The following is a 24,515-nucleotide window of genomic DNA, read 5'->3' as shown; positions in this document are numbered from 1 at the left end:
GACACCAGACTTACCTTGTTCCAGGAATGTTAAAAATCACTTTTATTCAATTGAAAGTTGTTACAGTTTTGAGCAACTCAAAACTCCAGGATGTTCTTAAAATGACATACAGAATGTGCAATATAACATGTTACAGTGTTGATATGTTGATAAATAAGGCGCTGTCACTCTGTATGTGTCCAGTAAGCTCTGGAATATACAGTGCATCCATTATGTGCCGAAAAACCTGATTAGTGTAATTACAATAATACAATATTTTAAGGCATTTGAAGAAATGTCCTCCAACTGGATCATCAGACAATAATGAACAAAAACAAAAATCCACAGGAAAAAATATCCAACAGGATTTGGTTGTTGAGAGAAAAGCAAAAAAAGTTGGAAGCACATGTCACTGTGCATTGTTGGTAGTGTGAATAATAGTTAAAGAAGTAAAACGACGACGCAAAGTGTAACAGCACCAGTATACTCAATGAAGGTTTACACTTTTCCATTTTATAGAGGCTTTTAGTTGTATGGGAGTGCAAGTTGCTTGGGTGTCACAACAAGGCAACCAATGATGAACTATCTGACAAACACAAGCTGCTGACATCAGAGGGTGGTGAACAGCGCTCCAGGTGGGCAGAACTTTGTTCATATGGGAGGAAGACCTTAATGATTATCACTAGCATCTTAAGGGTTCAGATAATATTCCTAGATTTCTTCAATTCATGCACTTTAAATGCCATAAATAGTAGATATAAAAGCTGGAAACACTTGTAACATTTGCAGTCTAAATCATGCCATTGATAATCTGATCATTATGCTGCAGTTCTTAAAGACAGACTTCTTTTGTAAGGATACACTCTGCTTATCCAAGGCTTGTACATAGAACAATATTTACAGTACACAAAAGAGGTTTCTTTAAAAAAAGAAAAGAGAAAAAAAGCATTTGCTATTGGACAAACTAAATCATAGGCAAACACAGTAGTTAGCGTGTATAGTTTGACTTTCAATATGAATTTTTCTAAGTAATGAAAGGTTATATAAAACAGTTTTAGAGTGCACTTTACTTCATACACCACAGATTCCTTGCTTTTGTATATAAATACAACTGTAAAATATTATTCAAAGGTTATTTTATCTTCAGCAGACAGGCTTTGGAACAAGGTAGGTTGACTAGGCATAACAAGACATGTAGCTAGATAAAGGTTGCAGTCAAGTACCCTGCTGGTTTGGGTTGCGATAAATCGCTATGTACTTGTATAATGAAGCCAGGCTTCAATCAAGTGGCTCCGTATTGTCCCTGATTATAGTTGTCATGTAGTTTGGGAGCAATGAACCTTAACTAGTTGCTATATTTGGAGTCATTTTACATGTGTCCAGTCATAGCTGAAGAAACATTGGTCTCTAACACAAATTGGTAACAGGGGCTGCTAGTCATGTTGGGCCAGTGTCAGTGCTGTTGTCATTGGCTGGCAAATGGAGGGTTGTGAGGCAGACGGAAGGAGACAAAAAGCTGTGATGGGGCATGCCTGGTCAGGCATCGGGCATGTCGGCCCTGCTGAGAGCGATGGCCAGCTCCAGGTCCTGCTGTTCCTGAAGCCGCAGCTTTCTCAGTCTCTCCTGTTCCTCACGCTCGCTCTCTCGCTTGGCCCACTCCAACTGCTGGCTCTCATTTCCAAACTGGAGCAGGGAAAGAAACATTAGATTTGGACAACAGAAAAAAAAAAGAGAGGCAGGAATGTAGCTGTATGCTCAGATGTCAACACACAGAAGGAGAAATGACTGGACAACGGCGGATTTAAAATTAAGTGCTGCGAATTGGACGGAATATAAAAAATTACACTAAACAAAACTGAAATGATCTGATGTGTAGCAGTAAACTGGGAGTTAAAAAAAAAGCAAAAATAGAGCCAAGTCAATTTCACTTTGACATCACAAAAAAGCAAAGACAGTAAATTTAAAGAAAAAAAAAATGTCCACAATTCAGAGTGGTATACTAGTGCCATAAATTACTGGTCACGTTTCCCCACATTCTGCGCTTAGATCAATGTGACTAAGGATATTTATAGAAAATAATTGTGCTCATGAATCACCGTATTCAGATTTTGCAGTGCGGACAGGTTTTTCACATGCAAAGGTTTGACCACCACACCCTTATATAGTCTTACCTTGACATGTTCAGATCCTGGCAGAAAAACAAAAATTACAATACAGAGCTCGATATAAAACCCACAAATCCCTTTCACAACAGTCATGCTAGCATGAGGGATAAAATAAATTCATGTCATGTCAAATAATACAAACCAGACACAGAAAGCTGCCATGCATCATCTCTTCACTTGAGAGCACGCTCAGCCGTTAGGCTATACAAGATGGCAAAGAAGCGGAAGACGGGAGACAAAGAGGCAGATTTACTCTGTTGTGCTCTGCTTCGAGGCATATCATGCTTTGACAGCAAATAAGCCTCTAGCTTGCACTTCAAGACTTGAAAAATGCTTCTCGATTGCTACCTGACCAGGCAAGTTTACTACCTTGATAAGTAAAAGTTTATAAATCCTCACCTCCTGTCAAAGGCTGAAGCTAGAAATGACCACAGGCATGCAAGCCCCTTTACCAGGTAGACAGAGCAACGTGACATAATAGAGACAAGCGCAAGGACTGTTCAGGTAAGTCATGCAAACATTTAATTTCCTTCTACACTAAGCCTTCTAAAAGCACTCAGATGTTTTGTCAGTTATCAGTCAACAGCCAGTAAACACGATGGTCCTGTGAATGCTTGCTAAAGCCACTTTCTAAAAGAAAACTAACAGAATGAGGGCCAGTCACAGAGCTGACACCACTGAGCCTTCAGCTCAGCAGTCTGAAGAGTGAAATCATTAGGTCAGCAGCTCATGCAGACAAAGATACTTGACTCAACAGAAAACTGTAAGTAGGCTACACTTACAGAGCCAAATTCTGCAAAACCCACCGGACAGTCTTTAGGTGCTTTACTTGAGTGTGTTGTAACAAAAGAGTCTTTATTGTCTGCTGAGGAGCAAATGTTCTGGAGCAGCTCTGATGCACCCAAACTGAGCTTACCTACTGGAGAGGGAAAACATTGAAATAAATACAAACCAAATGGCCTTAGCATCTTCACTTCACATGCAAAAACTGGTGCCCCCCTGGGAAAATACGATCACACTTACAAGGCCAATGTGCAATACTGTGTCACCAAATATTAACAGGAAGCCAACAGCTTTAAGCTCAAGGCACGCACAGAGTATTCACCCACGGGAAAGCAATACTGGTTTAAAAAAAGGTGTTAACCGCATTTTTTGAGTAAAGCTCACTGATGCATTGAAGCTTCAGCGTGCACAGTGCTGCTTTTTTGGAACATATTCTTGTAAATGATGGACCCACCCTTGTAAATGAGGGACCCACCCATGTCTACTTTGAGCTTTGAATCCATTTCCTATTATGATGGTACTCTTATTGGTCATTATTAATTATCTCTGGAACTTTGTGCAATATTTCAGCATAGACTGCAAACTGTGGGACTTCATTATGTAATCTAGTAATTTAGTCTATTATTTTTCATTATCTATGTTTACAATTCTAGCTCTGTTCAAACACTAAAATGTTGTTATAGGTGTTAATGAATGCCTGAAACATTGCTAAAACACAATTGTAGTCAAACAGCAAAATTAAGCATTCTATCTAGACCAAGATTAGTTGTGCAATTGTCCTTGTGATACAGTGGGCTTCTCACTTCCCCATTATAAGTGAGGCACAGCTCTACAACAAGCTGGCTTACCGTAGCTACTCATCTCGACCCTGTTCTGTGTGGTAAAAGCAAAGGGGAACACCAACTTTCTCAGGCTGTGGCTTCTGCTAAAATAATAACTGCAAGGTCACAGCGGAAGGGCATGTCCTGGGCATGGTCTGTAGGTAATGTGTGACTTCACACGCACACAATAAACAAGATGAACACAAGGCAAAACACATACACTATGAAGAGAAAGCAATTCTCAGTCTCATCACACTATAGACACGTTTAACTCAACACTGGCTATGACCACCATTAACGACAGACCTAAATTAATGTCTTATTCTTGCCAACAAGGTCGCATGCACCCCATAGTACCACCATATCTCTACAAACAGCTTTCCTGTTTACAGTGTGAAAAGAAGAAATTACCTTCTGTGCCCATTCACAGCTCAGTAGGGAAATAGTTTTTTTTATCTGTGTACCTTTAAGGCACTAAAACTCCATTTAGCAAAAACAACCGTCAATTACAGCGACTACCCAAAAATGTTGAATTTGTATTTGCGTGACAAGTTACAAAGCGCTAAGCTGACATGACAGATGGTTTGTGACATGTAACCATCTTAGAAGATGTCTTTGGCAACAGTTTGCAAAAAGGGAGGCCCTTTTAACAAATATTTGGCAGGTGACTGGATAAACCATCTGTCTATCACCGTCTATCAAGGGTGAACTCACACCTAAAGCACGACCATAGCTGCCAGCTGTTACTCATAGGATGCTGGTTGGCCCGACCAACTGTGGATCGGCCACATGCGCATATCTTGAAGCCTGGCAGGATGGATTCTCTCGTGATCACGATCTTGCAAATCTCGTGAGAATCCAGCTGCCTTACAAAGTAAACAAAGCAGTGAAGAGAGCAGAAAACTTGTAGGGACAACCCTGGCAAAATAAACAGTACAGATTTCAACTGCTTTGAACACATTACATGCTACTTACGCGTATCGCAGAACCACTGATGTCAAGTTGAGTAGCAAACAGTCATGTTCAAGTGTGCATACACACATGCATACACATACGCACACACAAACGTATAAAATAAGGGATTACCATAGGGAGGTGCAGGTCGGTTAGGCACATTTTTCTTCGATGGGAGTACAGAATTGTCCGACTTCTGCTCAGAAACAGAAAAAGAAAGGAAAAGCTGAATATTGTGCAAAATAGGCAGGACAAAATAACAGTAGGTCAGCCAAGATATCAAACCTTTGGGTTTATACAAGAGAGACCATTTCCATGAATGTGATAAATTAGAATAAAAATAAGAAATACCTGATGATTGTGGTAAAATTAAGAGCTTAGATTTCGACGGTGTAATAAGAAATCATGCTTTATGGTGTTTCACAACTTAAAAAGTCTCCATAGCTTACTTTTGACATCTGACTAAAGTCAGCAAATCCCCCATCCTTGCTTCCAAAAGAGTTGCTTCCAAAGGGGTCCACCTTCCTGAACAAATCTGTGACAAGTGTACATTGAAACACATTTGGAACATTTGAATACATTTATGGAAAGAGCAACAATCTATAAACAAGTTCACCCCTGAAGCACACATACAAAGTAATGTCTGCATCTTATTCCGAAAGGGCTCATGTGCTATTCACAGAAGACGGAAGGTGGCATGACAGTTTTATTTTCCATGACATCTCGCGAAAACCTGTAAAGCAGAGGTTTTGTGCAACCTGACGTATGCATCTGATCAGCTAATTAAAGACGTCAGTTGGCGTACTGTTAACCAGAACTGTGCCTGGGTTGTTTTGAAGCTCAGTGGTATGCCACTTAATGAAAAAAAACAGCAAACTGAAGATGGTTACAGTGAAAAAACAAAACATTGTAACAGAATATGTTTGTTGTGAGTGTGCAACCACAAAAGACTCCATTCATGTGCAGTACGCAGTGTTTTCTTTTACGCACAGTAACTCAGCTCAGGTCTACAGTTGCCTCTGTGTTCTTCTTAAGCATGTGTAGCATGGCAGAGCATTGACCAGCAGCAGGCACTAACTTAAAACAACTTCCGTACTGAATGAGGCACCGCAGTTCAATACCAGCAGATATAAAGACAGGACAGAGGCAAGAGTGAACTGGTTAAAGGAGTGGCAGTGTATTCTAGTAGAGAAGGACCAGCAGTCACAGAGTTTCTGTTATGTTTGGCTCCTGCTAGCCTCCTGTTTTTCCAGGGTAGGGGGGAGTATTTTTAGTCGGCCAGTAGTTAAATGCGTAGGTACTGGACTAAAAATAGCCCCAAACCACAGGAAAATTTGAAGCCACAGTGAGTAAAAATTGTTTGCCCCTGATGCCCTCCAAAACAAAATCTAAATCTAACACGTCACCCAGAACGGCTAAGAACGACTCTTTGAGATGAGTTTCACAACTAGAGCGTTCTCTCATAGCTGTCTGTTAATAGAGTCATATTCTGGGAAACCTGCATGGAAAATTTGCTCTTATTAGTGCAGGGATGACTATGTATTTGTGCTTTTTTGTGACAAGCTGACGTGACAGAAAGTCATCGGTGTGTTACCATGTTACTCTAGTATCATCACATCATACCTTTTTGACTGAATGAATGCATTAAGATTAAAAAAAATACAACTTACATCTTAATATATAACTTCACATCCATCAGCTCATGTGCTGTAGGAAAGCCTGATTCAAACCTTCCATTTGCATGATGACGGTGTAAAACCGAAATGCCACCAATAACAATGTTTTTGCAAGTCAGACAGCATGTGGCAGTGTGTCTAGAACTTTTTGATATGCTTGTCCCTCTCTTACTCACCTGTCTCATTACATAGACTGCAAAGCATTTCTTTATCCTAAAAGACTAAATAAGTGCATTGAACCACTATCAATGTCTTTTAATTTAACATCCAACATATGTGCTACTATATGGCAAATGAAGCTTAACTGAAAAACTTTGGGGATATTTGCAAAATAATATAAAGGCAAGAAGCTCAGAAACAACTAGATGTTCTGGCACCAACAAACAGTACCTCAGGTTAGTTGTTACACTTCAAACTAAGACCCAGAGTAAAACATCTCTATATGTAGACATCCCATGGTGCTTGTGAACAGCAATGTACCTGAATCCGTAGGTTTTGGGCTGTTTGATGAGAAAGGGTCACTACTGCTGAAAGCACTTGGCTGAGAAAAAAAAAATATAGTGAGTGAGAATACACACACAATGACTGCATCAGCATAACCAGCAGAAATCTTTTTGGTTTGCTTTTCTAAAACAGTAAATACACTTCAGAGCTTGTTTCTACAGCACTGGCAACTATAGCAAGTTATTTAGCATAGATAAAAATACTTCATTTTCAACTGTAACAAAAGAGATTTGGTTTTCTAACAATCACACTACATATGAAAGAACCATGATTAGCACTCCAAACAAGTATCAGTTCAGTGCTGATTAAAAAAAAAGGGGGTGTTGATACCTTGACAGGTGGTGTGGGTTTTCTGCCAAAGGGGTCTGCAGATCCAAACAAGTCTGACTTGTCAGTCCTCTTAAAGAAGTCTTCAGATGAAGTACCTTTGAAGGGATCACTTTCTTTAAAAGGATCTCCTCCAAATGGATCTAGAAAAGGACGAGACTGTCTTCAACAAGAAATGCTCGTTCACAGGGACACAAAATTAATGCAGGTGATTATCGACAAGCAACATCTGAAAATAGCCTTAGTCCCTATAGAGACATGGGGAGTACATAAAAATATATCAAAAGATATTCAGACCTTTGAAGAGGTCAGACTTGAAGGGGTCCTCTGTCTGGAATGGGTCTGCTGGAGGATCTTTAGCACTGCTGTTGTTGTTGAACATGGCTATCTTTGACTTAAAAGAGTCATCCTGATGAATGGATGCAGAAAACAACAAATCAATGCATGTGTCCATTCAGCAACCATTTTAAATTATCAATAGCTTTGCTACAGTAGAACATGACATGACAGAGGATGTACACTGGGCTACTTTCAATAAAACTAAACTACAGGCTGTGTTTACATGAGATAAATAAATATATATACATATAGTACCAGTCAAATGTTTGAACACACCTTTTCATCCAATGGTTTTTATTTATTTTAAACCCGTTCTACTTTGTAGATTAATACTGAAGACATCAAAACTATGAAAGAACACATATGGAATTATGTAGGAAACAAAAAAGTGTTAAACAAACCAGAATATGTTTTATATTATAAATTCTTGAAAGTAGCCTCCTTTGACTTTGATGACAGCTTTGCACACTCCTGGTGTTCTCTCAATCAGCTTCATGAACTCGTCTCCTAGAATGGTTTTCAATTAACAGGTGTAGCTTCTCAAATCAATTGATGGAATTACTTGCCTTCTTGATGTGTTTGAGAACATCAGTTGTGTTGTGCAGAGGTACAGTTAGGACACAGTGGATCGCCATATTTGACGACTGTTGTAATCCACAGTATGGCACCATCCACTCAACTCAGTACAGAGAAATACCAGTCCATCATTAATTCAAGACATGAAGGTCAGTCAATGCGGAAAATTTAAAGAACTTTGAATGTATCCTCAAATGCAGTCACAAAAACCATCAAACGTTACGATGAGACTGGCTCTCATGAGGAGGAAAGGAAGACCAAGAGTCATCTCTGCTGCAGAGGATAAGTCCATTAGAGTTACCAGCCTAAGAAACCGCAAATTAACAGCACCTCAGATTAGAGCCCACTTAAAATCTTCACAGAGTTCAAGTAGCAGAAAATCTCAACATTAGCGGTTCAGAGGAGACTGTATGAATCAGGCCTTCATGGTCGAATTGATGTAAAGAAGCCACGACTGAAGATGAACAAGAAGAAGAAGAGCATTGTTTTTGCCTAAAAACACAAGTATTGGACATTAGACCAGTGGAAACTTGGACTTTTATGTGATGGGTCCAAATTTGAGAATATGGTTTCAACCACCTGTCTTCGTGAGACGCACAGAAGGTGAGAGATGGTTTCTGCATGTGTGGTTTCCACTGCAAAGCCTGGAGGAGGAGGTGTGATGGTGCGTGGGGGCTTTGCTGGTGATGCTGTTGGTGATTTGTTCTAAACTCAAGGCACACTTAACAAGCATGGTTCCCACAGCATTCTGCAGCCCCATACCATCCCATTTGGTTTGTTCATACTGGGACTATCATTTGTTTTCCAGCAAGACAATGAGCCAAAACACACCTCCAGGCTATGTAAGAGCTATTAGACCAAGAAGGAAAGTGATGGAGTGCTGCGTCAGATGACCTGGCCTCCACAATCACCTGACCTAAACCCAACTGAGATGGTTTGGGATGAGTTGGACCGTAGAGTAAAGGAAATGCAGCCAACAAGTGCTCAGAACCTCTGGGAAGTCCTTCAAGACTGTTGGAAAATCATTCCGGGAGACTACGTCATGAAACTGACTGAGATAATGCCCAGAGTGTGCAAAGCTGCCATCAAAGCAAAAGAGGGCTACTTTGAAGAATCTAATATATAAAACATATTCTGATTTGTTTAACACTTTTTCTTTTACACAACATAATTCCATATGTGTTCTTTTATAGTTCTGATGTCTTCAGTACTAATCTAAAATGTAGAAAAATAATTAAAATAAACAAAAACTATTGAATGAGAAGGTGTGTCCAAACCTTTGACTAGTACTGTAAATGTGAGACTACAAAGTGGAAAACAAAAAATGCTTCAGGAGCACATTTGTGTTTTCAGGAGAAGTAAATTAGGAGAAGGTAATATGAAAAATGCTACTGCTGAGCTTGAGATATTTTCCTTATTGACTTTAATTTCTTTGTTGAGGGTAGGAAAGAAAATCTGAACCAGGGTCATTAGGAGGACAGGTGAATCAAGTTTCTGGGTTCCAGGCTAAACTTTTGTGGTGAAAAAAAAGGGGGTATATTTCACTGAAATTTATTATCTCCTCACCGCACTTCTGAAACCTCCATTCTCCTTCTCAGTGAACCCTTCACTTAAGTCTGGCAGGTTGCTAAAGTTTCCCCCGTTGATGTCGCTCAAAGCGCTGTTGTACTCCTCAATCGTCTGGGTCATCTCCTTTTGGCTGTCCTGAATCAACGACAGCTTACTGCGAGCCTAGAAACAAATAGAAGTGTTTAAACTACAGGATATCTACACATTAGGCTGTCCAACATAGGAGACTCTCCCATCTCACAGAAATTGATAAGGCACTATGATTTCAAGCCACAATTTCAAAAGCATTTAAAGTGAGGGTAGAATTTGCACAACATTATGTAAACAGTAATTTATTTTGCAGAATTACAATATGTTATAAATTTACCTGTGGTTGCAGTTTAAAAAAAAAGAAAAAAACAGGCTCCTCTTATTTGTGGAAAACATGTGAATCTTAGCAAATTGAATGAAAGTGGTGATAAGTGGTTAAGCTGAAAAAAGACACTTTCCTAACCACTTTGATGCAATAGTTTCATTTCAGTGTTAAACGTACCTCAAAACTTGCTAAATATGGTGGTCAGAGAAGTAAAAGTGAAACTTATCAAGTGTGAGATTGCTGTCTTGTGAAAACACATTACAAGTGAAAATTCCACAGATGGGACATAAAGCAGCAATCATTTTCAGCTCTGTGTCAGCATGAGGATTGAATATACACAGTTTAATTTGATTCAGAAATGTTTCTGACTTTACAACCTAATCCTTATGCCACACAGTCCTTACTTGGTCAGAGAGCGTGATGGCGCAAAGTGGCACAACATCCTCATGTAACCTGTTGTCTTTCTGTCTGCACTGACCTGGTTGATCTCCTCCTGGGTGGTTTTGAGTGACTTAATGATGCTGTCCAGCTGGACGCGACCGGAGAGCAAGTTCTGTTCCAGCTGGGCCTCTTCCTCCTGCAGCCGACTCAGATCAGCCTTGGTGCGACCCAGTTCATCTTCCTGGCTACGTAGGTCAGTCTCCTGAGAGCGGATCTGGCTCTGCAGGGATGAAATCTGGAGGGTGGGAGCCAAAATAAAGAGATAAGTTGTATATTTGTAGGATCAGTATTTTAATATGTGTTTAGAAACTATAGCCCTTAATTAGATTTAGTCTAGATTTGCTTTTTTGTAGAGATCAGAGCAATTAAAATTTGTCTGACTTAATTATACCTACTTTTACAAAAAAGAAAAAACAAATAAGACAAAAACCATACAGTTATCTGTTTGACGTATTTTTCAAAGTCTTCAAGTTTACAATTGATGACCCTGTTAAAAAGCAATAATCTGCAAACTTTTCTATAAACAAATCGTAACTTCATGACTGTTAACATCTGGCCTGATATCTCGGATCACACTTGAACAAAAAAAGATACCACAATAGCGATGACAGCTGCGTGTGGATTTTCATGTCATCAGAAGCTAAATACGGTGACATTTCTTGTTTTATATTATATGCATGTTGCTTGACTGATTTCCGTCACTAACCATCTGAGTCTCCTCCTGGCACTTCTGCTTCACGTCATTAAGCATCCCCTCGAGTTTGGAGCGTTGCTGATCCATCTCCTCCAGACGTTCCTGGGCATCCTGCTTCTGGGACTCCAGGTCCTGCAGGCTGCTGCTCTCTCTATCCAAGTCATTCTGCATGTCCTGAGGGTCCGCCAAACACATACACACACATGGACAAGTGTTTGCAGAGGTCCCCTACAGATTATGTGATTTGGGTGGCATTAAAAGTATTTCTGATTCTTGGCTACTTGTTCTTTTCATAGACTCACTGTCACTCATGAGTTAATATTTCACTGACATTTTCAACCTTAAACAGATGACTTGAGAAATATTTTGACTCCGTCTTACTTGAACGTCACTGTTTTGTTGCCTGATGGATTCCTCCTTTTCCCTAATCTCTTGCTCCAGGATGAATTTCTCTCTACAGGTGAACACAGAGGAAGAACAAGCGTGGAAATATTACAATTTATTACTACTCCCTGGCAAAGGAAATGTAGCCAATATACAATACTTAAAAAGACAAAACTGTATCAAAGTGCATTTGGAAATCCTTTTTAATTGTCATATACAACCGACCCTGTATTTAAATGTCATCTTGTGGTAAATGTAGTATATTTAGTAGTCAATGCGTGGGCAAATGAATAGTTAAAAGAAATTATTTGATGTAATTCAGTGTAACTCTCAGGTTTATCAGTGGTGTGTATTGAAGTACAATGCAGACTGGAGTCTGTTAACAATGAGTAGCAGGGGTAGAGCTGCTGAGTAGAATGCACGTCAAGTCGGCCCGCGACATAGCACGTCTGCTGTCTGCAAGTAGGATAATAGTTTAAAAGAGCTTTGATCTTCAACATTACTTCACTGCAACCTCCCCTCCTTTTTCTCAAAGGAAGAGAAACAAAGCTGTCCTCCTGCTACTCGGGGTGTAGGGGCTCACCTCTGCAGCTGAGCTATTTCCTGGCTGAGGTCATCCAGCTCTTTGATGCCTGTCAGCTCTGCCGACCCTGTGGAGCTGGTACTGTCCTGAGGCAAGAGACATTGAGATGGACGAGTGAATGAAGGGAGAGAAACAGAGAACTAGGTAAGAGTATTATGGATGACGTGAGGTTGACATGAGGTGTGAGCAGAGAAACAAGAGTGACAGGAGCAGGTACGAGCATTAAATGGATGCAATTAGGGAAAGGGTGCAGAAAAGACATGAATAAAATGTTCTAATAGGCAAAGGGGGTCAAAATGAAGGGCGAGAGCAGAGAGGACATGAGTGGTATGCAGAAGGAGAGAGGAGCTCCCTGCTGTCGTGTCTAACAAAACAAAAATCACAGGAAGGAAATACAAACACCTCGCACAGCTAGGGAGGGAGCAAGTGAGCCAGACAATATGTGAATGACAAGAAGTGCACACAGACAAGACAATACAAAAGAATTTAACACCACAGTTAATTTTGGCTGAAAGTTAACTGTTCAACAGGCCTTTGGCAAATGAATGAAAACAGGCTATCCCAAAACTCTTTTTATTTGTAGGCACTGTGAAACCTTTAGTGCTTAATCGTTTTTAAAAGCATCAATAGTTTTCAACCAAAATGACCATCTAAAACTACTTTTGCTCAACAGATTTGACTTCATTTATAACATCAGTCTGTTAATAGTAAACAAAAATGGGCAGAATATCATTCTCGTATAAGGCTCAACTAGACTAATGGATTTGTTTTTAATAATTTGTCTCTTTTCAGACCATTTTAAATATAAAGCTGCAGCCTAATTTCTGTTTCGATTGTCCAGCTGAAATGGGCCTTTACATACACACAGGTTAAACATGTTTTGAGGTTTCTTTAAAGATAAAAAGCTTACCACTGATTGACCCACCACTTGAAAATTTTGAAAATCTAAATTCATTAATAACTAAAAAAAAATCGACATCGCTTGTTTTACATTATAAACATACAGTAGTAAGTTAGTATACTATAGCTGCAGAAACATTAGTTGTGACAAGCCATTGATAATGAAGATGCAGCAGGCAGCAGTACTCTTACTATGTTCCTATTTGCACCTGCTTCAAACTGACAGAGAATATGATGGAAAGAAGGCGCCACCTTGTGACACAAACTCATCTACTCACTCTGCGCATATTTGCGAGTGCAGCAAGTTCTGGTCTCACAGAGGACATGAGCCCTGCATAGCTCTGCTAGACAGGACAGAAAAGTGCTCAAAAAAGCAAAAGCATAAAAACCTGTTATGCATTAGAAGCCCAGAAAGCCACAAAGCAGAACTCATCATTGAAAACGCATATAGGAGCAGGGAAACAGAATCTTAAGGTACAGGTGCAAGTAAAAAAAAAAGAAAAACCTAACTTTGCAAGTAAGGAAGAATTTCAATACATAGGGCTATTTCAATGTGAAACAGTGGCTACAGTGGGATATAGTCAGGACTTACAGGGCCCAAAGCTGCAGTCCGTTCTGATGGGGGGATCATTTCTGGAGTGAGAGTGGAGGGAGGATCTACGCCCTTAGCAACTTTTTGTTGGATCAGATACATGGCGAGAGAGAACTGCTCGCTGCTCAGCTTTCCCGTCTGTTTGGTGTCGGCGAGTCCCCTGTAGAGAAGAGGGCACTCTTTTCTCAAAACATTATATACATATATTCTTTTCTGAGAAATAATACTCACAAAATCATAGATAAAAAAAAGAAACTAAACACAAAAACAGAACAAAACGTAGTACAGTGTGTTTTAAACCCGTTTCAAAAGTATATTTCACTTTTTTGTTCCCCTTTCTAAGAGGAATTGTAAGGGTTTAGACTGTCATGAGATAAATAAATAAATATATATACAGTATCAATCAAAAGTTTGGACAAACCTTCTCATTCAATGGTTTTTATTTATTTTAATTATTTTCTATGTTGTAGATTAATACTGAAGACATCAAAGCTATGAAAGAACGCATATGGAATTATGTTGTTAACACAAAAGTGTTAAACAAACCAGAATATGTTTTATATTATAAATTCTTTAAAGTAGCCTCCTTTGACTTTGATGACAGCTTTGCACACTCCTGGCGTTCTCTCAATCAGCTTCATGAACTCGTCTCCTAGAATGCTTTTCAATTAGGTGTAGCTTCTCAAATCAATTGGTGGAATTACTTGTCTTCTTAATGTGTTTGAGAACATCAGTTGTGTTGTGCAGAGGTAGAGCTAGGACACAGTGGATCGCCATATTTGACGACTGTTGTAATCCACAGTATGGCACGATGCACTCAACTCAGTACAGAGAAATACCAGTCCATCATTAATTCAAGACATGAAGGTGAGTCAATGCGGAAAATTTAAAGAACTCTGAATGTATCCTCAAATGCAGTCACAAAAACCATCAAACGTTATGATGAGACTGGCTCTCATGAGGAGCACCGCAGGAAAGGAAGACCAAGAGTCATCTCTGCTGCAGAGGATAAGTCCATTAGAGTTACCAGCAGAAACCGCAAATTAACAGCACCTCAGATTACAGCCCACTTAAAATCTTCACAGAGTTCAAGTAGCAGAAAATCTCAACATCAGCTGTTCAGAGGAGACTGTATGAATCCGGCCTTCAGCCACAACTGAGGATGAACAACAACAAGAAGAGAATTGTTTGGGCCAAGAAACGCAAGGAATGGACATTAGACCAGTGGAAACTTGGACTTTTGTGTGGTAGGTCCAATCGGCGTGTCTTTGTGAGACGCAGGGAAGGTGAGAGATGGTTTCTGCATGTGTGGTTCCCACTGTAAAGCCTGGAGGAGGAGGAGGTGTGATGGTGTGGGAGGGCTTTGCTGGTGACGCTGTTGGTGATTTGTTCTAAATTTAAGGCACCACAGCATTCTGCAGCCCCATGCCATCTCATCTGGTTTGTGCTTACTGGGATCATTATTTGTTTTCCAGCAAGATGATGAGCCAAAACACACCTCCAGGCTATGTAAGAGCTATTAGACCAAGACAGAAAGTGATGGAGTGCTGCGTCAGATGACCTGGCCTCCACAATCACCTGACCTAAACCCAATTGAGATGGTTTAGGATGAGTTGGGCCGCAGGGTGAAGTGAAAGCAGCCAACAAGTGCTCAGAACCTCTGAGAAGTCCTTCAAGCAGTAGCGGCTGATCAATATGGGACGCATGGGCGCTGGATGCACTTCCTGGATGCAGGGCGACGGCCAAATGAGTGTGTAAGTAGCTCAAAAAACGTTTCGGGATCATGTGACCTTGGCCTGAGCTCTGATTGGCAGCTGCAGATTTTCTCACGGGCCCAGTTCGGTGTGCCCTGGACCCTCCCACTTTTGACCAGCTACCACTGCCTTCAAGACTGCTGGAAAACCATCCAGGAGACGAGTTCATGAAGCTGATTGAAAGAATCTCAAGAGTGTGCAAAATGAAAGCAAAAGGAAGTTACTTTAAAGAATTTAAAATATAAAACATAATGTGGTTTGTTTAACACTATTTTTGTTCACAACATAATTCCACATTTGTTCTTTCATAGTTTTGATGTCTTTACTATGAATCTGCAATGTAGAAAACAAAAACCACTGAATGAGAAGGTGTGTTGAAACTTTTGACTGGTACTGTATGTATATGTATATATATTCAGTACGATAATTAAGAAACGCTCTTGCAGATTTGACCACATACACCAAACAGTAAACACATAAAACCACTGACGTATGATGAAGTGAATAGTAGTGATCATCTCATTACAACACAATGCTCTGCTAGAAAACTTTGTGTCCTGTCATTCATGCAGATTGTACTTTGACATGTGTCATCCACCAAAACATTGTTGTATGGCAACAGCACTTCCCAACCCCAGGAGCCTCCCCTAGGAGAACAGCGCCCCCTGTCACTGTTCAGCAAAAACTGTTCAGGCACAGCTTGAGGAGCACAACTGAGAGTTCAAGGTGCTGACCTGAGGGCTGTACCACAAAGCGAGATTAGTGGGTTAGTGAGGTATGTTGAGCTTAAAGCCAGAGTTTTCAGTACCACGAAGGTGGCTCTCTTTTTACCTGGCTAGATCTCCACGGTAACTTATGCTGTGGAGCTAACCTGGTCGGGAGTATGTTATGTTCAGATTAGGTTGCGGCCGAATACATATCATATACCACCACAACGACTGGCAATGCAAAAATCACATAAATATGTTTTTATGTTTGGCTCTGATTTTCTGTCAAGTCCGTTTACACTGCTGGTACTGCAGATGAGAAATGGATTATTCTACTGGTATTTATTACAGAGAATATTCAATCAATAACATTAATTTTGCTCTGATTGGGCCAAACAATAAAGTGATATCCTGCATTATGGGACAGTGTCAGACCTAAATGCACTTCAATACAAGATCATGTTTAAATGTATAAAGTTTAAAGTTTAACGTGCAGCTGTAAGTTGGAAATAGATCGGTAAAATATTGTATATGAACACGTTCAACAGTTTTCTACCAGCATTCCTGTTTTGCACCATTTGCAGTAGCTGTGCTTTATACCGTCGCATTTTTAAAAATATATATATATTCCCCATTGTTCTCCATTAAAACGTGTTGACTGAAGCAGCTGCACACAATCGGTTCATTTTGTGCAGACGAAGAGTCACGTGACGCGTTAAACGCCCCTTTTTATGTGAACATGCACCGAGTCTGAAGCAGAAAGCCTGAGTTGAGAAATGAAGTTTTCAACCACCTTCGTGATATCCGTAATCTCTGACTGGGGCTTTCGGTTTTGTCCATTCGGCTTACACAAAGAAAGCCTAGCTATGTCAAACTCGCTTCGTAGTATAACCCTCTGGCCTTCAAACACCCCATATCCTAATCTGATTGAGCAACGACAGAATGCACAAGAGCAAGAGATTTGCAGTTTGCCTATCTATGCTGTACACTTCCAATATTTAAATGCATTTCTTAATTTGTTGTTTTCCTCTTAAGCTGCAGTGTGTTTAGCTCTCTTGGGCACTGTAATATTGTCAATATGAAAAGTATTGTGACAGTTATGATTACAATGTCTGTGAAGTGAACTGAGTTGTGGTCTTACCATATCTGAGCCAGCATTGTCTGTGAGAGAGTGGACTGCATGAAGATCTCTATAACCTCACTGCCTGTGACGAGGCCATCGCCGTCTGTGTCCGTTTTCTTGAAAATATCACTGTATCTGTCTCTGTCAGCCACCGGTACCACCCAGTTCACCACAGGCTAAAGAGGGGAAAGAAAAAAAAGAGACGTTTTAGTGATTTGAAATGATGAAGCTGACACCTGCATACCTCACAGTTCTGTTCACATAAGAAAGACAGCTTTGATTGTTTAACATAAAAAGGTATTTATGAATGTACACACTTACAGATTAAAACTCAATGTTTACTAGGTGACCATGAGGAAGACATTTACCATAAATGCCAACGTCCAATATAGTTAAGAAACCACAGATGGAAATGCAATTGTATGACAATCATCTGTTTACTGCAAACAGCAAGAGGATTTTTCACTGACCTATTACACACATTCACACAAATACTGAAACCTGCCTTCTACAAAATCCTAGTTTAAATTAAAACCATAGTGATTGATGGTGGGAAGAGTACAGATGCAGGAAAAATGTGGTGGATATTAAGTATTATTTCAGTCAGAAATAAATAAATCGTACAAAATATGAAATAGACTGTTTAATTTTTACGGGCAAGAAACAGAAAAAGGAAATTTGGGGAGACATAAAATGACAGTTAAAGTTTGAGGAAAGGACACACAACACATCATGACAGCCATATCAGGTGATCAAGGTACACGTGTCAGAACAACATTGCTTGTCTTCCATTTCAAGGAAACCTGTTTCTCCAAAAGTCACGGGTGAAAAATCCCAGCTACATCATGGTAGAGAAAGTCACACTGGCCTTTGCATAATACTCAGAACAATGTTGTAAAACAAGTTCAACCGTGAGCAACAGAAAAGAGCTAATACATGAAATGCTGGTGTCTTTAAAACTCAAGACTCAGCCACTGTGACATGTCGTTAGGGAGTTGCAAGGAAAAATGCATGTATGTTCCTAGAGGGTTGAATGTTTTTTTTTTTACTTTTTTTGTGGGTTTTACATTTTATGCCACTTGAAAATAACTAGTCACATTCAGAAAGTGGCATCCTAATGTAAGATTCTGACTTTACACTTACCGCAATATATCATGCACGCATAATTTAAAGAAAAAAATCTAATTCCAGTCAATACAGCAGCTGTGTGAAAATACCCAGGATGGCATGCATAACACCCTGTAAGGCTTGTTTCCACTCTCATTAGGATACAAGAATTGCAACCCAAACACTTGGTAAATAAACACTTTTATAGTTGAGTCATGCTAGGTGATAGCTCAATATTAGCATTTATCAGCTTTCACAATAAATCTTTGTAACAATAAAGCAATAATGTGCTACACTTTTGGAAAATTGCTTCAATTGTTCTGAGCAGGTGAGCAAATTATATGTAAAAATATGATTTCCGATTCAAGTGTATGAATGAAGAGTTGGTTGTTAGATGTAACACAGAAAAGTTGATTACAGTAATGCAATATATGGTAAATGGTCTGCACTTATATAGCACCTTTCTACCTCAGTGGTATCTCAAGCGCTTTGCAACATGTTCATTCACCCATTCACAAACACACGCATTCATTTGATCAGAGGACAACCCGCTCTATCACCTGAGCCACAGCTGCCTATATGAGCCCACTGATAATTTTATGTGACACTTCATACACATTCCACACTTAGAAATATATAGAATGTTTATCCACAACACCCAGCCCTTTATCCCTCAAAGACTAATAAGTTCTAGTCACAGTGATTACATTCATATTTCAAGAGAAAAGTAGTATGAGAAGACATACCTGTGAGCTAGATTTAAAGGAGTGTTTTGGAGAAAGGTTTACAGTACTGGTGCTGAGGGGAGTAGCACTGCTCAGAGGAGGAGTGCTTCGCAGGGTATCTTTGAACGGAGCCGACCCAGATGTAAGACCAGATAGAGCAGGTAATACAGCCACAGCACCTGGAAGCGCAACCGCAGACTTTTTCCTTTTAGCAGGAGGGATGAGGGAAGCAGGCAAGCTAGTTGGAATAGGCTCCTTCTCCATGGCACGATACACAAGATGCATGGCCTAGAAAATTGGAAATCAGATAATTTATTAATTTTGTTTTTAAATCTGTACTATCCTCTTAATTATAAAATCCAGTACTGCTTTCACAGAATGACTCTGCAGTGACACTTTATAAATTCAGTAAACACCCCCAGCTTACCACTGTGAATTCCTCTTTATCCAAGTGTCCATCTTTGTCCACATCGCTTAGGTCCCAAATCTACAAAAATAGTGAGTAAATGCTCAAAATTTGTTTGCTCTGAATTCATAAAATTACAGAGTAAAAAAGGACTGTGCAGTATAATATAGTACATTACCTTCCCTAACACGTCCAGAGGTAGTTTGGAGTTTATCAAAATTGGTCTGACTTTATCACCGGAGAGGAGTCCGTTTACGGGGGTCAGACTCTCAAAAATTCCCTCAAACTTCCCTTTTTCATCAGGCTGGAAAAATAAAGGTTAGGTTTAGGTTACATGTTTGATTTTCTCATATCCTCAACCATGTTTTTGAAAAGTTGCATTGACTGACCCTAATTGCCCATTGTGAGTCAGCTGATGGCATTGAAATACCTAATAACGGGCTGTTTGTGTCTTTCTGTAAAAAATAAAGTGCAGATAAGACAAGATCAAGCAGAGCAGAAAATACACTTACGAACTGTATGAAGATGAGGAAAAGACAGTCAGAAATGCAACTTCTTCATCACTTTCCGGCACTTAATGTCCATTAATATCTTATAAGTCACAGTCTGCTCCTTATCACTTCACTGGATATAATAATAGTCAGGAGAGTGATTTTAACACTTACAAATTTAGGTGCGGCTAAGTTTTGGTTGAGGTTGTTCAGACTGATGTCATTTCCACCCTGTGCTGACGCCACCAGCCTCAAAGCTATGAAGAAACCCTACAAAAGGGGAAGAAAGCAAAGCAAATCCACCGTTTTCAAGCATACATCAGCATCTCCCATAACGACAAATTTAGAAGGAAATTCTTTGTTACCCGTTTATCCAAATAGCCTTTTCTTTCTGAATCTGCCAAATCCCAAATCTAATAAAAGCAAACAACAAGAAAACACACTTTAGATACTATTGATTGAAGATATGAGAGTATTTTCTGCATCTGTGTAGGTGATTTCATGATCCACCTTCCCCAGGGTGCTGTCTGACAGGCCAGACTTTTTAAGGAATTGAGCTGCATCCCCAGCTGATATTTTGCCTGTGTTTCCTGGATCCAACTACAAAGAATCAAAAACAAATTACAAAATGCATACAGAAGACATAATTGTGTTCATTAAATAACATTACATGGGCTATATCAAAAACTGGAACAGCTGGAGCTACTACCTGTCTGTAATGATTTTCATAGGCTGGGTTTCCGTTCGATAACTGAAGAAGACAGAAAAGACATATAACACTGGTTACGGTACAAATAAGTGTATGGCAGCTTCACATACATCGAATACAGTCTCTAGAAAGCGAGAAATGGCTAATTGTAACGTTAGCAGTCTGCACACCATACAATCAGTCCGTAGGAAGCAAACACCGCTTAATCGCAATGGTAAGCTAATTACTGTTTATTTTTGTTCACTTTTAGCTTCTAGTTTGTCATGTTTTGTCTTTACAATCACCATCCCCGTCGCAAGTGTTACCAGTAGCTTTCTACTTCTATTAAAACGCAGAGCAACTTTGCTATCCTTACTTAACCTAGCTAACCATGTCAACTTAGTTGACAACGAAAGCTTGTTATTGCCGTCGCACTGGCTAATATTCACCCAAGCTTACAACGTCGTAACGTGGCGACAGAACATAACGACTGTCACTGTCACCAAATATAGAGCCATATAAAAATTGATGACTTTTCTTGAGCTGTGGGAAGTTGTTACCTGACTGAGAGTCATGAGCGCCGCCATATTTCCTGGTGTCTCGGGAGTGCGCGTACGCCCCTGAAGCGCGCGGGCACGAGCGGCGACAGATGGGAGGAGGGGGTTCCGGTGGGCGTGCCGCCTCTCGGTCACTACAGGCCAGGACCGGGCTGACTACAGCTCCCGACTGCTAATTGGAATGAATTGTGGTAGTAATTCTAACTGGCTTAACCGCTGAGCACTGATGTGGCCCATTTACTCCTCACAAAATGCTCCTGTATCCACCTCACTGTTGTTTTAAGCATTGTAACCTCATATTTATATTGGCTTCTACATTAAATCAGGTAGTTCTATTTAGAAACAGCAAGGTTGAGTTACTGACAGCCGACTGCTCCAGACCCCCAGGTTCACTGTGGTACCTTGGTGTACTGCAAACTGCATAGAAATATGCACCAACTGCATGATAATATAAACTATACTTTTACCAAATTGGTTGTTGCAGTTCTATGTGTTAAACAAATTTGAACACTTCTGAGCAGAGTGGTCAGGAGGGCCGGTTCTGTCCTGGACTGCTTCCTGGACTCCATAGAGGAGGTTGGGTGAGAAGAGGATGTTAGCAAAGCTCACATCCATCATGGACAACCCCTCTCACCCCCTGCATGAGACTGTGGGGGCTTTAAGTAGCTCCTTCAGCAGCAAACTGAGGCGTCTACTCTGCAAGGACTGTTACTGCAGGTCATTCCTCCCAACTGCACTGTACATCAGCATCACTGGCTGATGTTAACCAAAAACACAAAAATTAACACGTGGTTTTAATTAATTTTTGCACAATCTGTTTCTTTTTCAGTATAAATATTCTTTCTATATATATTTTTCATTGAATAGTATATTTTTGGTCATCCTGTGTATATACTTATTTTATTAATTATTATTTCCTAGTACTTTCTTTTTTATATTTTTTGGATGCTGCTGTGGCATGTACATTTCCTCCAATGGGGGATTAATAAAAAATATTCTATTCTATTTTTTTTTCTGTCATCAAGTGTGCAAACTAACTCAAATAAACTATTAATTTATTAAATTTAGCACTAACAAGTGAAAACAGTTTAGAACAGCATTAATGGAAATCTTTCATTTTGTGAACCCAGAACATCTTCAGAAAACCACCTTTATGAAACAATGGGTGTGAAGTAATGTAATTTACATTTAAGATATATATTGTGCCTCCAAAGCGTGAGTGTACAAAATATGACCACACAATAAGGTATCAATCTTTTAATAAAAACTTTGGTATCAATAACATTCTGTCCAATAAAAATAACTGTGTAACCCTCACAGCAGTCACATCAGGGGCTCAGTATCTGTTTGGCCAGACTTTCAGGATACAATGCAGGTCCCATCACATTTTTCTGGAGACATGTTTGAGTGAAATCAATTCAATGACAAAAAAAAAAAAAAAAAGAACATTGTTTAAGTAGATTAGGATTTATTCATGTCTGAACATTTCACCTGATTATGCTCTGAAGGTGTGAAATGGAAAACAAATAGTCAGTGCTGCAGACATTAAACCAAAAATAAATGACAATACATTAGTCTTGATTTGTCTCGATTCAGATTTTTGGGAGGTTAAGTCTTTTGGTTTATGCATTATATGCTGAGCTACGTGCACTTTACTTTCACTAGGCTGAAAGAAATATTTACCACAGCTTTTAGTTAGTTTTCAAGGTATACTGACAAGCAGCTACAAAGGGAATCTGTAAAAAAAAAAGCAGATGTGTCAATCCTGGAAATAAAACAAAAACAAGAAAAAGAAAACAGCAAATGACAGTGCCAACGATTCTCTGTCATTAAAAAATGAGGAATGAACTTTGTCAGTAGAAAACCTTAGAATCAAACCAGCAGTTCAGGGGTTACACCTTGAACAAAATGAAAGACACCAAGTCCAGTAACACCCACTTGCCCCCATTTACTACATTAGACCCCCAAGTTGGGTTGTGTCCAAATCTCAGGGAAAGGATGCACAGCAGCCACAATACCCCTGGAAAAAACAGGACAGAGTTTCTGAAGGAGGGGCAGAGGATATCTCTGGCCACACCTTCTCAAAGCTCGGTATGGTCCGGCTTTGCTTCCTTGTTATCCATTTCTGAAATTGCTTCCTCGAAATCTTTTATTTCTTCCTCTCCTTCTTCCTCGTCCTCATCTTCCTCTTCATCCAGGTCTTCCTCTTCATCAGCTTCAGTGTCTTGTTCTTTGTTCTTCTCCTCCTCTTCTTTTCGTTTCAAGTCATCTTGTTCCTGTTTCATTTTTTTCTCCGGTTCCTGCAAGGAAAGTTTAGATAATCACCATGTCTCTTAGTCTATTTACAATATTACTGCACGGCCTCTGTGTGTTGTACAAATGACAAATTATGGCTGAAAAAGAATACAAACATACCTTTGTCACGCCCCATGTCTCCTGCGCAATGTCTTCTGCTTCCTTCACATCATCCGTGATCAGGAAGTTGTCAAAGATGGTACCAGATTTCACCTGAGATAAACAGCAAAAAGTGTTAGACTGTTTAAGCATCAGCATTACAATGGCATTACTACTCAAATTTCTTTCTCTCTCACCTGCCAAAGGTCAAGACCTAAAACACCAATGTTGTCAAACTTGTAGATGTTCGAATCCGCGCTGTATTCAGGATTGTCAATCTCAGGATGCACCCATGGCCCTTTGTAGTTGGGGTTGTCAATTTGTTTGGGTTTCCATTCTCCCTGTAATACAGAAAGTATTTATCAAGCAGCAATTCATTAGCAGAAAGTCATGGTGAGAATTTCTCAAGCAGACGAGACCACGATGTCCACATTTAGTTTACTTTGTAGTCTGGGTTGGGGATCATGGGTGGCTCCCACTCTCCATCCATATCTTCATCCCAGTCTTCAGGCTTTTTGGCATCAGGATCTGGAATGTTTTCAGGTTTGTCCCAGTCCTAAAGAGTAACAAATAATTTCATGGTTTAAGTAACAGTCAATATAAACACTCTTTCACCTGTCAGCATTTCCAATGGACAAAATGACACTTTACAGCAAAACAAAGGCAGCTGAATTACAACACAAAGCTTACTAACCTCAGGCTTGGTGTCATCAGCATCATCAATCTTAGCACGGTCATCCCAGTCCTCTGGCTTCTTGGCTTCGGGGTCCTTAATTTTCTTAGGAGGCAAGAAGTCCCAGTCGTCCTCCAGACTGCCAGATTCCACCTTCTCATTGTCAATCTTGACCTCATAGGTCTGATCTGGATTCAGGATCAGCGTGTACAGGTGACTCAGCTCATCATCCTAGGAAAAAGGAAAGC

At 39.9% G+C, this 24,515-nt stretch overlaps 2 protein-coding genes across 5 annotated transcripts in view; both read right to left on the bottom strand.

The window, feature by feature from the left end:
• Nucleotides 1-18: 18 nt before the first annotated feature.
• On the bottom strand, nt 19-21,250 carry LOC103353056 (epidermal growth factor receptor substrate 15-like 1). 4 transcript variants are annotated; one of them, XM_008275812.1, is made up of 24 exons: nt 21,204-21,250; nt 20,665-20,706; nt 20,466-20,555; nt 20,321-20,368; nt 20,130-20,225; nt 19,854-19,919; nt 19,643-19,768; nt 19,486-19,545; nt 19,080-19,346; nt 17,245-17,402; nt 13,643-13,802; nt 13,329-13,391; nt 12,151-12,236; nt 11,565-11,637; nt 11,196-11,357; nt 10,527-10,724; nt 9,691-9,855; nt 7,507-7,618; nt 7,213-7,352; nt 6,859-6,919; nt 5,152-5,237; nt 4,835-4,898; nt 2,927-3,063; nt 19-1,662 (listed from the first exon to the last, which is right to left on the bottom strand). In XM_008275812.1, exons 1-24 carry the CDS (start codon nt 21,228-21,230, stop codon nt 1,516-1,518), a joined length of 2,634 nt encoding a protein of 877 aa, XP_008274034.1. In that variant the 5' UTR covers nt 21,231-21,250; the 3' UTR covers nt 19-1,515. The 4 variants fall into 4 exon arrangements, with proteins under 4 accessions (XP_008274034.1, XP_008274035.1, XP_008274036.1 ...); XM_008275813.1 differs by having other exon boundaries at nt 2,951-3,063; XM_008275814.1 differs by lacking the exon at nt 13,329-13,391.
• Nucleotides 21,251-22,442: 1,192 nt separating this feature from the next.
• Nucleotides 22,443-24,515, bottom strand: part of LOC103353071 (calreticulin-like) — a 3,555-nt gene continuing 1,482 nt past the window's right edge. Inside the window, exons 3-7 of the mRNA XM_008275848.1 lie at nt 24,289-24,498; nt 24,037-24,150; nt 23,792-23,935; nt 23,616-23,708; nt 22,443-23,500 (exon numbers count right to left, since the gene is read on the bottom strand). Of these exons, the coding sequence (XP_008274070.1) occupies nt 23,282-23,500; nt 23,616-23,708; nt 23,792-23,935; nt 24,037-24,150; nt 24,289-24,498 (780 nt within the window). The 3' untranslated portion in view covers nt 22,443-23,281. The remainder of the gene's footprint in view (nt 23,501-23,615; nt 23,709-23,791; nt 23,936-24,036; nt 24,151-24,288; nt 24,499-24,515) is intronic.

Source organism: Stegastes partitus, unplaced genomic scaffold, assembly GCF_000690725.1.
Source record: "Stegastes partitus isolate 25-593 unplaced genomic scaffold, Stegastes_partitus-1.0.2 Scaffold59, whole genome shotgun sequence".
In the NCBI taxonomy this organism is placed as follows: domain Eukaryota; kingdom Metazoa; phylum Chordata; class Actinopteri; family Pomacentridae; genus Stegastes; species Stegastes partitus.
The sequence above is the reverse complement of the archived record's forward strand: the minus strand, read 5'-3'. Positions and strand labels throughout refer to the sequence as shown.